This window comes from Mastomys coucha, unplaced genomic scaffold, assembly GCF_008632895.1.
Source record: "Mastomys coucha isolate ucsf_1 unplaced genomic scaffold, UCSF_Mcou_1 pScaffold22, whole genome shotgun sequence".
In the NCBI taxonomy this organism is placed as follows: Eukaryota; Metazoa; Chordata; class Mammalia; order Rodentia; family Muridae; genus Mastomys; species Mastomys coucha.
Window position 1 is genome coordinate 105,852,264 of NW_022196905.1, and position 13,815 is coordinate 105,866,078.

The 13,815-nt window shown below is 49.9% G+C and overlaps 1 protein-coding gene across 1 annotated transcript in view; it reads right to left on the minus strand.

Annotated features, from left to right (window-relative positions):
* The window catches only part of Myo18b (myosin XVIIIB), a 209,156-nt gene that overhangs the window by 182,384 nt on the left and 12,957 nt on the right, over positions 1–13,815 (minus strand). Inside the window, exons 2-7 of the mRNA XM_031337427.1 lie at positions 9,731–9,886; positions 8,439–8,597; positions 4,450–5,712; positions 4,036–4,102; positions 2,864–2,976; positions 1,960–2,136 (exon numbers count right to left, since the gene is read on the minus strand). Of these exons, the coding sequence (XP_031193287.1) occupies positions 1,960–2,136; positions 2,864–2,976; positions 4,036–4,102; positions 4,450–5,712; positions 8,439–8,597; positions 9,731–9,769 (1,818 nt within the window). The 5' untranslated portion in view covers positions 9,770–9,886. The remainder of the gene's footprint in view (positions 1–1,959; positions 2,137–2,863; positions 2,977–4,035; positions 4,103–4,449; positions 5,713–8,438; positions 8,598–9,730; positions 9,887–13,815) is intronic.

The window sequence follows — 13,815 nt, forward strand, 5'->3', positions numbered from 1 at the left end:
GAGGGAAAGAGGGAGAGGAAGGGGGAAGGGAGAGGGAGAGGAAGAGAGAGAGAGGGAGAGAGAGACAGAGAGGGGGGAGAGAGAGAGGGAGAGGGAGAGGGAGAGAGAGAGAGAGGAGGGAAGGAAGAAGGAAGATGAGCAATTTGCTTTCTGGCATATAAAACTTTCCCAAAGTCCCAGAGGAGCCTGAGTATTAAAGGACTAGGAGAAGACAAGAGTGGCCCTGGAGCTCAGAAGGGGATAAGCAGATCTTCCATGCTGCCCAAGGTCAAAGAGAAGGAGGTTGTGTCAGGTGACCTTGACAGAGTCTACACAGAAACACCTTTGGAGTCAGGAGAGGCCAAGGAGGCATGTGTGAATCCTAGAAAGAACAGGGTGGAAACCCAAGGCCACATGACCTCATAGTGATTGTGGGGCTCAGCATAGCCTTGCCTTTTCTCCCTAAGACTTGGAGGAACCAGGACACATGTCCAGAAGGCCTTCCTCATAGCTCAGACCTGTAGTTTGGGGAACCAGGGCTAGAGTGGCTTCACCCCACCTTTTATCCCAAACCACTTGAAACCAGCTCTAGGTAAGTTCTTAAGTGGGAGCCATGGAACAAGGTTTGTCCTACTGGACTCAGCCTCAGAGCCTGGGGCATCCAAAGAGTCTAGGGTCTGAGCCTAGATCTGCAGTTACCATGGAGACTTGGCGAAGAAAATGGATGGTGCAGACGTGATACCCATGGGCACCCACAGGCCTACACATGGGCCTCTTTGCAGAGCGCACAGTGGCACCCTCTCCAGAGACATCCCCAGCTGCACCCCACATTTACATGTGTGCTCACATGGCCAACCCCAAGGGGCATGTCCCTTGCTGTGTCCTGAAGCCACCCAGCCCATACTCAAGCTGTTCCTAGTCCCAGGCCATTGCGGGTCTGACCCCCAGTTGGTGACTGTTTGGGGACCAAAGGCTGACCGGGCCAAGATGGCTTCACATGTGACTTGAGAGGCAATAAGACTTGGAGAAGGAAGGAGATGAAGCCCAGTGGCTCTCACAGGGAGAACTAGGGCAGCGCCACTCAGGCCCTCCCCGTGCCTGTGTTTGCAGGTGCCTTTGACCAATCTACAATACCCAGTCTGAGAAGAGAGAACCAGAGTGGACATTACCCCATGGGTCTGCAGTGAGCACAGTGTGGCTTCACAGCCCTGAGTGACAGATGAGGGCCATGGCTAGGGAGCATCTTTCCATCTATCTGCAGCTTCCTCCATGCCCCTGTCTGTCTGTCTGCAGCCCAGGGCCCCCTGTGAGTCTGTCCCTACACAAGTCACACCCAGGACCCCCACTAGCTTCTTCCAGCCTCATCCTTGCCCACATGTGTCCAGTCCACTCTGGCCACCATTGGCTTTACCGTCTACGGCCTGTCTTCCCTCCCTAGAAGCCCACGGGACAGCAGGGTTGGGGTCTCCTCAGAGCCCCCAAGTCACCAGCACACAGCTGCCAGGGACAGGCTCAGAGGATGCCGGTGTAGTCCAAGACTCTCCACCAGGTGGCACCATGAACCTTTTCTTTCATTACTAATCCCAATCAAAAATACCCTTTCTTCCATTCAAGGGATAATAAATAAATATCAGGGTGAACAGAGCTTCTGTCACCACATGAAGGTGGATGTATGAGACTTCAGAGAGTCTAGCGTGCATTAGGAGCTCAGGGGAGCCGCAGCCTGGCCTTTGCCTTAGGTCCTCTGCTTGTGTGTCCATGAGATGGCTTTCCAGATTGGTGTCACAGCTAAAGTGTCACACCTAGGCTTTGGACCAGAGCTCACCATTCCCCACTAGGGAGCAGAGGGGTCACTGGTGCTTTCCAAATCCAAGATTATCATCTTGACCAGAGTTGATAGTTCCCTAGGTTTCTCCCCTACAATACCCAGCTGAGGAGCCTTCTACTTGTCCCTGCTCCCCAACCATAGTCCCACCTCACCTTCCCTGAAGAGGGCACTGTGGTCCTCTGGGGCTGCAGGGCGATCAGATCAGGCCCCGAGCGGGTGTGTGGCAGCTGAGCCCGGTAGCGCTGTAGAAGCGTGTTCAGGACACTTGATTCGTTGACGCTGACCAGAGAAGCCAGGTCCTCAGCTTGGTCCAGCTCAGAGGGGTTGGCCTAAAGACATCACAAAGGATCTCCTCTGGATTCCTTGGTCCCTACCCCACCAGCACCACCACATGTGCACAGATATGTGCACACATAAATGCCTGCATATGCACCCTCGTGCATACGTGTGCCCACACACTGCTTGCAGCCCCTCTCCTTGATCTGTCTCTCTCCTTCACTCTTGTCTCCGCATCTTGGATGCGCTACCCTGTAAAGCTGCTGTCTCCAAGACAGCTAAAACCTTGAGTGTATCATGTACTGGCTTGCTCCAGGTACACCCTTCTTCCTATCACCTGCTTTTTAAGTCCTGGAGAGGAATACTAGACATGCCCCGTGACACCCAGGGGTGAAAGCCAGCAGCCAGCCACCTCCTTTACCACTGCGTCTATATCCCTTAAAGGTATGCACAAACCCCTAAGAGAAAGGTTGATGCCCACAGTATGCCCCATTGGAACCTGTGCTTCAATGGCAACCTGCCCATTTAGCCGAGCTCCCTGGCATCTAGGGGGAAAATGGAAACATGTCTATGAAACAATTTTAACAAAATGAAAAGTAATCCCCTGCTCAGACCAGTCAGAACCAGGGCAGCAGGAGCCGGCGGCTTGTCTTCACAAAGGCAAAACTGTAGTTAAAACAGAAGTTACAGTGAGGGAACTCACCACGGAGCCCCACCAGCAGAGCCATGAGTACCAAGGGGGTGGGGACAGAGCAGCAGTGGGGAGGAGGGGCTACTCACCCGGTGGACCTGCTCCTCATCCACTTCAGTGACAGTCCTGTCCGCATCGATACAGAGCCGCACCCTTCCAGCGGGCAGGTCAGCTGTCCCCTCGTCTGGTTTAAGCACCGTTGCTGTGTAGACATCCAGAGACAGGAGGGGAAAGAAAGCGGGTAGGAGGGCAGGAGAGGAGAGAGAGGAGAGGGGAGAGGAGGGGATAGAAAGGGAAGGGAGGGGAAGGGAAGAGAAGAGAGGGGAAGAGAGGACACAGGAGAGAAGGGGAAGGGAGGGGAGGGCAGGGGAGGGGAAGGAAGGGCAAGGGAGGGGAGGAGAGAGGAGGACAGGGAGGAGGACAGGGGAGGGGAGGACAGGGGAGAAGAGGGAAGAGGAGGGGAGGGGAGAGGAGGGGGGAGGAGAGAGGAGGGGAGGGAAGATTCTCTAAGCCAGGGCAAGAAGCTGGAGAAGGAACTTAAGACAAGCTGAAAGGTTCTGTTGGGGTTCTGTTCACATAAAGAACCTCAACTGTAACCCCCTAAGCCAGTGGTTCTCATGTGGGTCACAACCCTTTAAGGTCAAATGATCCTTTCCACTGGGGTCACCTAAGACCATCAGAAAACACAGATCTCTACCTTACAATTCATAACAGTAGCAAAGTTACAGTTATGAAGTAGCAAGCAAAATAACTTTATGGTTGGGGATCACCAGGACACAAGGAACCGTGTTAAAGGGTCGCTGCCCCAAGCCCTTTAGAGACAAAGACTAGCAACTGGGGAGGCCCCTCAGAGAGTGAGGTCCACCGACCCATCCCACACCAAGGTCAGATCAGGGTGATAATAGACAGACAGTATGAATGGAATACAAAATCACTTCTCAACACATCTTTCAGCCTCCACTGGCCAACAAGAATGGACTCAGGATGGGGACTCTCTGCTCGCTGGCAGCTGCAGGCCCCACCCTCACCTCAGCTTCCCCCCATCTCCTTGGGCTCAAGAGTGAAATAAAACTGGCTGAGGACTGGTGGCAGGAGAGACATGAGAGATGAGTGGGACACCCTCCAGGCCAGCCCGAACCCACTTACCGAGAGAAATGAGTGGGGACATCCCATCCCGCACCCAGGCCAGCCTGAGTTCACTTACCAAGAGAAACGAGTGGGACCCCCTACACACACACCAGGCCAGCCCGAGCCCACTTACCAAGTGTGAACCGGTCCTTCTGCACCAGCCAGACTTTCTGTGCCTCGTACCATCTATCCTCGTATGCCTGGGAGCAAAAAGAATGTCGCCTAATCAGCAAAACCCACCAGCCCCAGAGTTGATGTAGGAACCCCTGACATCTGCAGGAGCTTGCATGGAGCCAGGGCACAGCCTGAGAATCTACCCGTGGTGCCAGCGCAGAGGATTGTGGGTAACAAGGGACATCGTAACCACTAAGCAATAATAGGAAGAGACTTGGGGAGAAGTCTAGCCTAGGGAGGGGCCATGTGGAGCCTAGGAGCCTAGGCCTTCAGAAGTACTCTCCTGGCTAGCCCTCTGCCCACCCTGTGGCCTCCCCTAGGGCAGGTTCTTCCCGTCCTCAGGCTCCATAGCCCACAGCCTACAGCCCATTACCTGGTCGGAGTCTCCACTCTGGCCCCCTCTGTCTGAGTCCTGCAAGATCTGCTTCTCTTCCATAGGCCTTTGCATAGAAGGCCTTTCTGTGCTGGTCTCAGGAACAGACTCTATGTGACCTTCTGTCTGAGGCTGCACCACATGCACTTCTTCCTTCGTGCACACACGGGGCTCCTCGACTCCCTGCACCCTGCTTTCCGGCTGGCCCTCTCTCTTTGCAGCCTCTGCTGATATCCCCGTTGTAGGAATTCCATCTGGGTCTTTGCAGCTTTCTTCAGGACTCTGAGACTCTGCTGCCACCCCAGGAAGCTCCCGGGATTTCCCTGGTGTCAGCTTCTTCTGAAGTCTCCCCACCTTTTCTTCCATCTTCACTGGAGCCTCCTGCTGCTGCCCCATGGGCTCCACTGGCTGCTCACAGCTCCTGTCTACCGCTGGACTTTGCAGGTCCCCGATCTTTTCATCCTTACGATGTGATTCTGTTACTCTGCTCTTGCTCTGAGGACTGTCCAACTTGCTTCTCCGACCCAAGGAACCTCCCCACTTCCTTAGGGGGACTGGGGGCTCCACAGGTCTCACTTCAGCCCCTGCAACCTTGGGCCCACACTCTTTTTCCATTTTCTTTGGGGGAACCCCTCCTTCTTTCTCTGCTGTTCCCAGTTGCACCTTGATTTCTGCCTCCTGAGCTTGGGACCTGGTCCCCTGCTTCTTTGTCCTCTGAGACTCACCTTCTTTTTGCCCGTTGGTCTGGGGGTCCCGGCTCCCCTTTCCCTCTGTGCCCTGACACTTCCCACCTTCTGTGCTTTGGCCTGTATCTCCAACACCCCTAGTCCTGGTCTTCTCAGGCATAGAGGCTTGGGGGACAGAGGAAGTCCCTGTGGTCACCCCTTTCTTTGTCCCTCCAGAGTCTTTGGCTGGAGCTGGAATCTTGTCCATGGGGACATCACGAGGTTGGACCTTCTGCTCTGCCTTGGACAACTCTGGATCCAGTTTGGCCACCATCAGCAACACATCGCCTCTCCTCACACCCCTCTTGAAGGGCAGTGTCCTTTTGGGGGGTGTTCCTGTGGGACCTGACTCCTGAGACTTCTCCCCACTGGTGCTGGTCACAGGTGTGGAGTCCTTGTCACCAGTCTCTGGGGGCTCCTTGCCTGGAATGTCTGCCCTGTTCTGAGCAGTGGATGAGTTGTCCTGGGAAGTCTGCTGGCTTCCAGGCTTGGGGACATTGTTGGTCTTGTTGGTTTGGTTAGTGGGAACTGCTGGGGTCTAGGAAAGAGAACACAAGGTGCTCACTTTGTTGCATGACTGACCAGCAGCCAATCATCCCCAGGTTCACCCACCCAAAGAAACCCAAGCCCTTCTGACATCCTCAGGATCTGTGCTTGACAGTGAACTTCAGCCTAGATAGGGGCTGAGGGTAGTCAGAATCATGGGGAGGAAAGTAGACTTGGGAATCCAGCAAGTATGGAGTTCAATGACAACCTCTGCCTCTTTTCACTGTGTGGTGTTGGGTAAATTCCTTCTCCTCTCTGATCCAGTTGCTTAACAATAACACAAGGATCATAAAGACCCGCCATGCAGGGTGGATATAAGGAATGGTGGTGGCCCAGCACACAGTCAGTCCTCAGTAGGTGCTGTAGATATATCTGTTATATTTCCATCTTGTACTGGCTGGTTTTGTGTATCAACTTGACACAAGCTGGAGTTATTACAGAGAAAGGAGCCTCCCTTGAGGAAATACCTCCATGAGATCCAGCTGTAAGGCATTTTCTCAATTAGTGATCAAGGGGGGAGGGCTTCTTGTGGGTGGGGCCATCTCTGGGCTGGTAGTCCTGGGTTCTATAAGAAAGCAAGCTGAGCAAGCCAGGGGAAGCAAGCCAGTAAGCAGTATCCCTCCATGGCCTCTCTGTCAGCTCCTGCTTCCTGGCCTGCTTAAGTTCCAGTCCTGACTTCCTTTGGTGATGAACAGCCATGTGGAAGTGTAAGCTGAATAAACCCTTTCCTCTTCAACTTGCTTCTTGGTCATGATGTTTGTGCAGGAATAGAAACCCTGACAAAGACACATCCCAACCCTCCTGATGAGATCATTAGTAGGGATACACATTCCCATCAGGGTGCTGATGCGGGGCAGTTGCAGTTCATTGTCTCCTATCTTCTGTGAGTTTAGACCCCTCCATAACAGAAGCATGCTGTGTGGAGTTTTGCAGGCTGAGTATAAAAAGCTCTTCTGGGATCTCAGAGGGGAAAATGGGGAGGGGGGGATACAGCTTCCACTCCAGCTACCCAGGTTCTCAAACTGACTGCCCGATCCATCCAAGCTCCCAGCTGCCTCCCACCCACCAGCCAATTGTCCTCTTACAACTGATCAGGACACTGGTGGCCACCCCAAGTCTACAGGAAGTCCATGAACACACCCTTGGTTCCTCCAAGCCTTTTCAGGGTCCATCTGTCTTCACTCGCCTCACTTTCTGATACCTCCTGGTTCTGGCCCACCCACCCCTTCCCTACACCCGCATGCTTGTTCATGCTGAGTCCTGATGGTCAGCAGGCATGCCCTTTCTCCACCTCTCCTGTCCACTCTGTTTCCTGTACCTCACCCACCTGGTCTCCTAGGCAGCCCCAGAAAGAGAACTTTACATGGCTTGGCTCTGCCTCTGCTTGGCCTGGTGACCTTAGGGAAAACGCCTTGGCCTCTCCATGCTTCAGTCCCCACCTCTGATAAACAGGTGTGACTTCTGTCCCCACTACTGTTTTAAACAAGGCCATGATCACTAAGGAAACATTGGTGATAGACAGGAACATTTTACATGACCAATTTCTTATCTTCAAGGTAAGCATGGGCTCTGTTTACACCATAAGTCAGACAGGAGCAGGCACAGGGCCCAGCCACTCTGTCGGTCTCTTCCATGAGACCAAACTGCTGTCCCCACAGCTGCTCCCAGTCAGTTGTGAGTGGCTTGCTGACACAGAGAAGCCCCTGTCATTAAACAGGTGCAAGCACATGTGGTGTAAATGGGCCGAGGAGGAGGAGGAAGTGAAGATGGAGCCAGGACGACTCTCTGGATTTAGGCCAACACCTAGTTTTATAATCCCCGGTCCTCTCAGCCCAACCCTGCCATCACTATCTTTGCCTCAAGAGGGCAGTATAGAGGCAGCAAGAGCTGGTGCCCTGTCTGCCTAACACAGGGATACTCCCAGGATGCACTGCACTACAAGCCTGCCTTCCTAGGGTTCAGCCTTGGTATCCTGCCCAGACTTTGGAGGTCTCTATATAAAAGTTTAGGTGAAATCAGGGGTATAGCACTGGCCCTTCTATGGACTGGTTTTGGTTGATGGTGTCCTTTACCATTCAGAAGGGATGGTGGATGGATCAAGCATCCAGGATCTACAACCTGGCTGGGATTAACCCTTTAGTTGTTGGATGGTGGATGTTCCAAGAGACTTGGAAGGGGCTGAGAGACCTGCAGTTGGAGGACACTGGTGTGTGTGGGAGCACCAGCTCATGTGCTTGACCCAGAAGGATACCAATACTTCAACATCAGGCTGTCCAAAGAAGGGACATGCCAGCATCTTTTATGCTTTAATGAATGAACCGAGACAAGCCAGTGGCCAGGCCTATAACCATGGCCACTCAGGAGGCTGACTAAGTAGGAGTAGAAGTTAGTTCCTCAGAGCAGAAGGCAGCTGCTGCTTTTGGGGAATTCATAGCCGAATAAGTCATGTGATCAAATGAGCTCTGCGTGGTCTCAAGAAAAGCAACCACGGGGGAGTTAAGAAAAGTAGAGCAATGTGAGGCCCTCCAGAGGTGGGCAATTGGAGATGGGTTTTTCAGTTTGCATAGGAGTTCAACAGAGCAAGTAGAAGAATACAGCAGGACAGGGAGAGCAAAGATAGAGTGACTGACTCAGGACAATATGGAGAATATAAACAAAAGGCGCCCAACACTTGCCCCACCCCACCCTGCCCCATCCAGCCCCCACACTGCCATCCACCTCTACTTCTGGGGAGGTGAGTGCCGCCTCCTTCCTCCGCCTGGCTTCTTTGGACTCTTTCTCTGTCTCTCGAACCAGCTGCTTGATGAAGCCCCCAGGGATGACAGAGAACAAGGGAGGCGGGGAAGATGGAGGGGGGCTCTTGTCCTCTTCTCGAATCTGTGTATGGAAGCGAGGAGAGAGGTGAGAGTGAGCCTGTGGGGCCAGGGCTTCCCCCAGACAGTCTGTGATACCTGGGAGGAGCCAAGGGAGAAAGCATGGGAGAAAAGCCGAAGGGCTGTGAGGGACACCAGGAGGTCAAGACAGTGTGGAGAGACAGGATAGACCAGTGTGACAGTAGAGGTCGCACTGGAGAGATGACTTTGGCCTGGAGAGTCTCCTCCTGAGAGAAACCCAAACCACCTCTCAAAGAAGCTTCTGAGATGTCAGGAGGGGTGGCTCACACATCAGACTCCCCTGCCTCATGCTTCCAGCCTCCAAGGGGTCACTGGAGAAACTCCAGGAGAAGATGTTCTTCCCATCTAAGACAGGGATACTCCCAGGATGCACTGCACTCCAAGCTTCTTGAAGAAGCCTCCTGGGGATCTGAAGTATGATAATAGATTATTCCTGTGTCTTGGGACCACATAGAGGCTGGGAAGACCCTTAGCCATGGCCGATGCCACCAGTTTTTTCTTGTCTATGGGTTCTGTACCCCTGGAACCAACCATGGACAAAAATTCTTTTTCTTTTTTCTTTCCTTTTTTTTTTTGAAAATAATAATAATAGTGTCTATACAAAGGAAAGAGAAGAATAGGAAGAGAGGGGAGGGAAGGAGAGGAGAAAGGGGAAGGGAGGGAAGCAGAGACCAAGGAGCCCTTGAGGAATCCTATGAAAAATGTCAATGGGAAGGAGGGATAGCCAGGTTAGGTAAGAGCCCTTGTCCAGGTCTCTATGGTGATCAGAGGTAGATTCACAGAAACCCTCTAGCACTAGACCAGCAGCCAACAACCCACCTTTGCAGCCCCCTCCACTTCCTCCTCCCCCACCCCAGCCCTCATCAGGCTGCTGTGGGCTCTAGATAGGGCAGCTGTACTACCCTCATTCCCAGCCTCCTGCTAAGGGATGGGAAGGAGTTGGCAGATCCAGACAGCACAGTCCATAGAGACAGAAAAGCATTATTTCCTGCCTGAGGTGTGTGTGTAGGGGGGTGGGGGAGTGAGCTGGGCCACCCGGGGCCATGGCCTCTCTGGCCAGGGTAGAGTCTGGCTCTGTGACCCCAGTTCCCCCCTCCTAAAAAAAACACCACTTTCCTTCTGCTCCCACAGGGCAAGGCGTGACGATATAGCCATGGTAACACAGGTAGCTGGGCTCGAGCGATGAAGTTGTGCTCCTGAGTGCTCCTGGCGAGGAGTGAAGCTTTACAGACACATGGAGAGCATGAGGTGAGTGGGCACAGGCCTGACACACTGAATAGGAGAGAGACAAGAGAGAGACTGGTTAGGAGCCAGCTCGGCTCTGCTCCTACCACATCATAAATGAAACCATGCTATTCCATCTTCTGCTGAGACCGTCACCCATTCCCATGACAGTGGTGTACCAGTGGACCAGCTGTAAGGGACAGTGTGTGAGACTCTCTTCCTATCAACCCCGTGCCATGATGTCACATCAATGGAGAAGCATACATGGTCATGTGCATGTCTCTCCAAGGCACTTACACACATACAATGCCTGCCTAAGCAGCGTGGCGATCAAGTTCTGGAAGACTGAACTTGACTCAATACAGTGGAGATGAGAGGAGTTCAGCCAGGCAATGGGATTCCTCTCAAAACAGGAATTTTTTGGAAGGTGCATGTACTGGCTGGTTTTGTATGACACCTTGACGTAGCTGGAGTTATCACAGAGAAAGGAGCCTCCTTTGAGGAAATGCCTCCATGAGATCCAGCTGTAAGAAATTTTCTCAATTAGTAATCAAGGGTAGGAGGGCCCATTGTGGGTGCAGCCATCCCTGGGGTGGTAGTCTTGAGTTCTATAAGCAAGCAAACTGAGCAAGCCAAGGGAAGCAATCCAGTAAGCAACATCCTTCTATGGCCTCTGCATCAGCTCCTGCCTCCAGGTTCCTGCCCTGCGTAAGTTTCTGCCCTAACTTCCTTTGGTGATAAACAGCAATGTGGAAGTGTAAGCTAACTAAACCCTCTCCTCCCCAACTTGCTTCTTACTCATGATGTTTTGTGCAGGAATAGAAACCCTGACTAAGACAGTGCAGATTATCCTGGCCCAAGTGTGTGAAATCCATCCTACAGAACCATGAAGATGGTCATTTGCATCAAAAATCCCAATGCAATTCTTCACACACGTTGAAAACAAAACCCAAAAACCAAAAAACCAATCTTCAGCTTCATATTGAAATCCAGGACAGCTAAAACAACTGTGACTAACAAAAGAGCTGCTAGAGAGCTCAGTATCTCCACTCTCAAATTGAACTGCAGAGCTATACTAATAAAAATAAAAACAACCTGGCACCGACACAGAAACAAGCATGCTGATCAATGATCAATAGAATCAAACTAAAGACTCAGACATAACTCCACACACCTATGTACACCTGATTTTTGACAAAAAGTCAAAAAATGCACACTAGAGAACAAACAGTGTCTTCAATAAATGCTGGTCAAACAGGATGTCTGCATGCAGAAGAATGCAAATAGAGCCATACTTATCATCTCATACAAAGCTCAACTCTAGATGGTTTAAGGACCTCAACATAAGGCTGATACACTGAACCTGACAGAAAAGAAGGTGGGGAAAAATCCTGAACTCATTGACACAGGAAAGACTTTCTGAACAGATCTTAGCATAGGCACTAAGATCAATAATTAATAAATGGTACTTCACGAAGCTAACAAGATGTTATAAGGCAAAGGACACTGTCATTTGGGCAAAGTGACAGGCTAAAGAATGGGAAAAGGTTTTTACCAGCTACACATTTAATAGAGGACTAATATCCAAAATATATAAACAGCAACAACAAAGCCTAACAGCAAGAAAACAAATAACTCAATTAAAAATGAGGAACAGACCTAAGCAAAATTCTTTAAAGAGGAAACATGAATGGCTGAGAAACAGTTAAAGAGATGCTCAACACCCTTGGTCATCAAGGAAATGCAAATCAAACTACTCTGAGATGCCATCTTTCACCTGTCAGAGTGGCCAAGATCAATAAAACAAGTGACCACTCATGCTGTGGAGGATATGGGGACAGGGGACATTCATTGCTAGTGGGAGTCCGAACTTGTACAGACACTATGGAAATCTTTGTGGTAGTTCCTTGGGAAGCTGGAAATCAATTCACCTTAAGACCCAGCTATACCATTTTTGGGCACAAACCCAAAGGAAACTTCATCCTCCTATAGAGACACTTGCTCAATCATCTTCATTGCTGATCTATTCATAACAGCCAGAAGTTGTAAACAGCCTAGATGTCCATCAAGTGATAAACAGATAATTAAAATGTAGCACATTCACACAATAAAATATAATTCAGCTGCTAAGAAAAATGAAACTGAAATTTGTAAGTAAATGGATGAAGCTTAAAAAAAAATCATCCTGAGTGAGGTAGCCAAGACCTAAGAAGACGAATATTGTGTGTGTCCTCTCATGTATGGAAGCTAGATTTTCAGCATTCAGTATGCCCATACAATCTAAATAACCACAGAGGTTGGCAACCTAGTAGCCCTTGTCTATGACAACGGTCCTCAACCTTCCGGATGCTACATTGTCTCAATTTGTGGATCATGATCCCTTTGGGCCAGTTTGTAACAATGGAAATACTCCAGCATATCATTCACAACAGTAGTAAAATTACAGTTATGAAGTAACAACAAAGTAATTTTATGGTTGGGGGTCTTCACAACACAAGTAACTGTATTAAAGGATCCCAGTGTTAGGAAGGTTGAGAAGGAGAGGAGAGGGTCTCCCAAGGAAGGAAAAATAGAATACAGTGTGGTGAGGAGACTAGGAAAGAAGAAAGTGGATGGTTAGATAGGGAGAAGAATGGAGGAGCAGGGTAGAAGAGGGAATGTGTGGAGGGAAAAGGATAGGGGAGCAAAGGCCATTTGGAAAACCATATGGGAACCCATAGCTGTAGAAGCTTTCTAATATATATATATATATATATATATATATATATATATATATTAGAATATTATACTATATTAGAACATATATATATATATATATATATATATATATGAAAGGAATCTAAACAGAGTCATTACATAATAGGGAGATAATACCCCAACTAGACATTTTATGCTACCCAGTAAAACCTCCATTACCAGGATGAGTTACAAGATGGGTTACATCTTGTTGAGTTGTTGGCCGAAGGGGTCCCATAGAAACCCCCAAACATCACAGGCTATTGTCAAGGATATTGGTTGCCCTCCACAACCTGGTGATTAAGACCCTCTTGCTAAGAAAACATCCACATCATCAAACATGGAGAAGTCAAACTGGTGCTCAACTAGAAGCTTCTATTGACTAGAGTTCATGGTACCAGAAGGGAATCTGCCTGGGCTACCAGAGGTGAAAGCCACTCATCAATATGACCCAGCTACAAACCCTGAGGGCTATGATGCAAGATATAAACCACATTTTTTTTTACTGGACTTAAGACCCACTTCATGAGATGCAACCCAGAGCTGATACTATTAAAGTGGCTGAGAATCTGAGACTAGATTGGTCATGAGCCTATGACAAAAACCTAATGCTGTTAGCCTGCTAAATAAACATAGCAATACATTGACTCCCAATGACATTCTGCTACACTCATAGATCAGTGCCTTGCTCAGCCATCATCAGCAAAGCTTCCTCTTGCAGTAGATAGGAACTAACACAGAGACCCTGTTATAGTTTCTGTATACGTGAGCCAGCAAGTGGTACTATTAGGAGGTGTAGCCTTGTTGGAATAGGGGTGGCCTTGTTAGGGGAAGTGTGTCCACTGTGGGGGCAGGCTTTGAGGTCTCCTATGCTCAGGCTATGCCCAGAGTGTCACAGAGTCTCCTGCTGCTTTCAGATCAAGATATAGAACTCTCGATTCCTTCTCTACCACTGTATCTGCCTGGATGCTGCCATGCTTCCCACCATGATGATAATGGACTAAACTTCTGAAATTGTAAGCCAGCCCGTTAAATGTTTTTCTTTACAAAACTCTTGGTCATGGCATCTCTTCATAGCAATGAGACTCTAAGACACCAGGACAGGCCCCATGCCCAGGAGTAGTTGGCCAAGACCAAAGGAACTCAATGGATTTTTGTTGACTTGTTTCATTTTGCTTTAATTTTTCTTTTTTTCTTTTGTCTTATTGGACTTGTCTTTGTTTTGATATTCAACGTTTGGG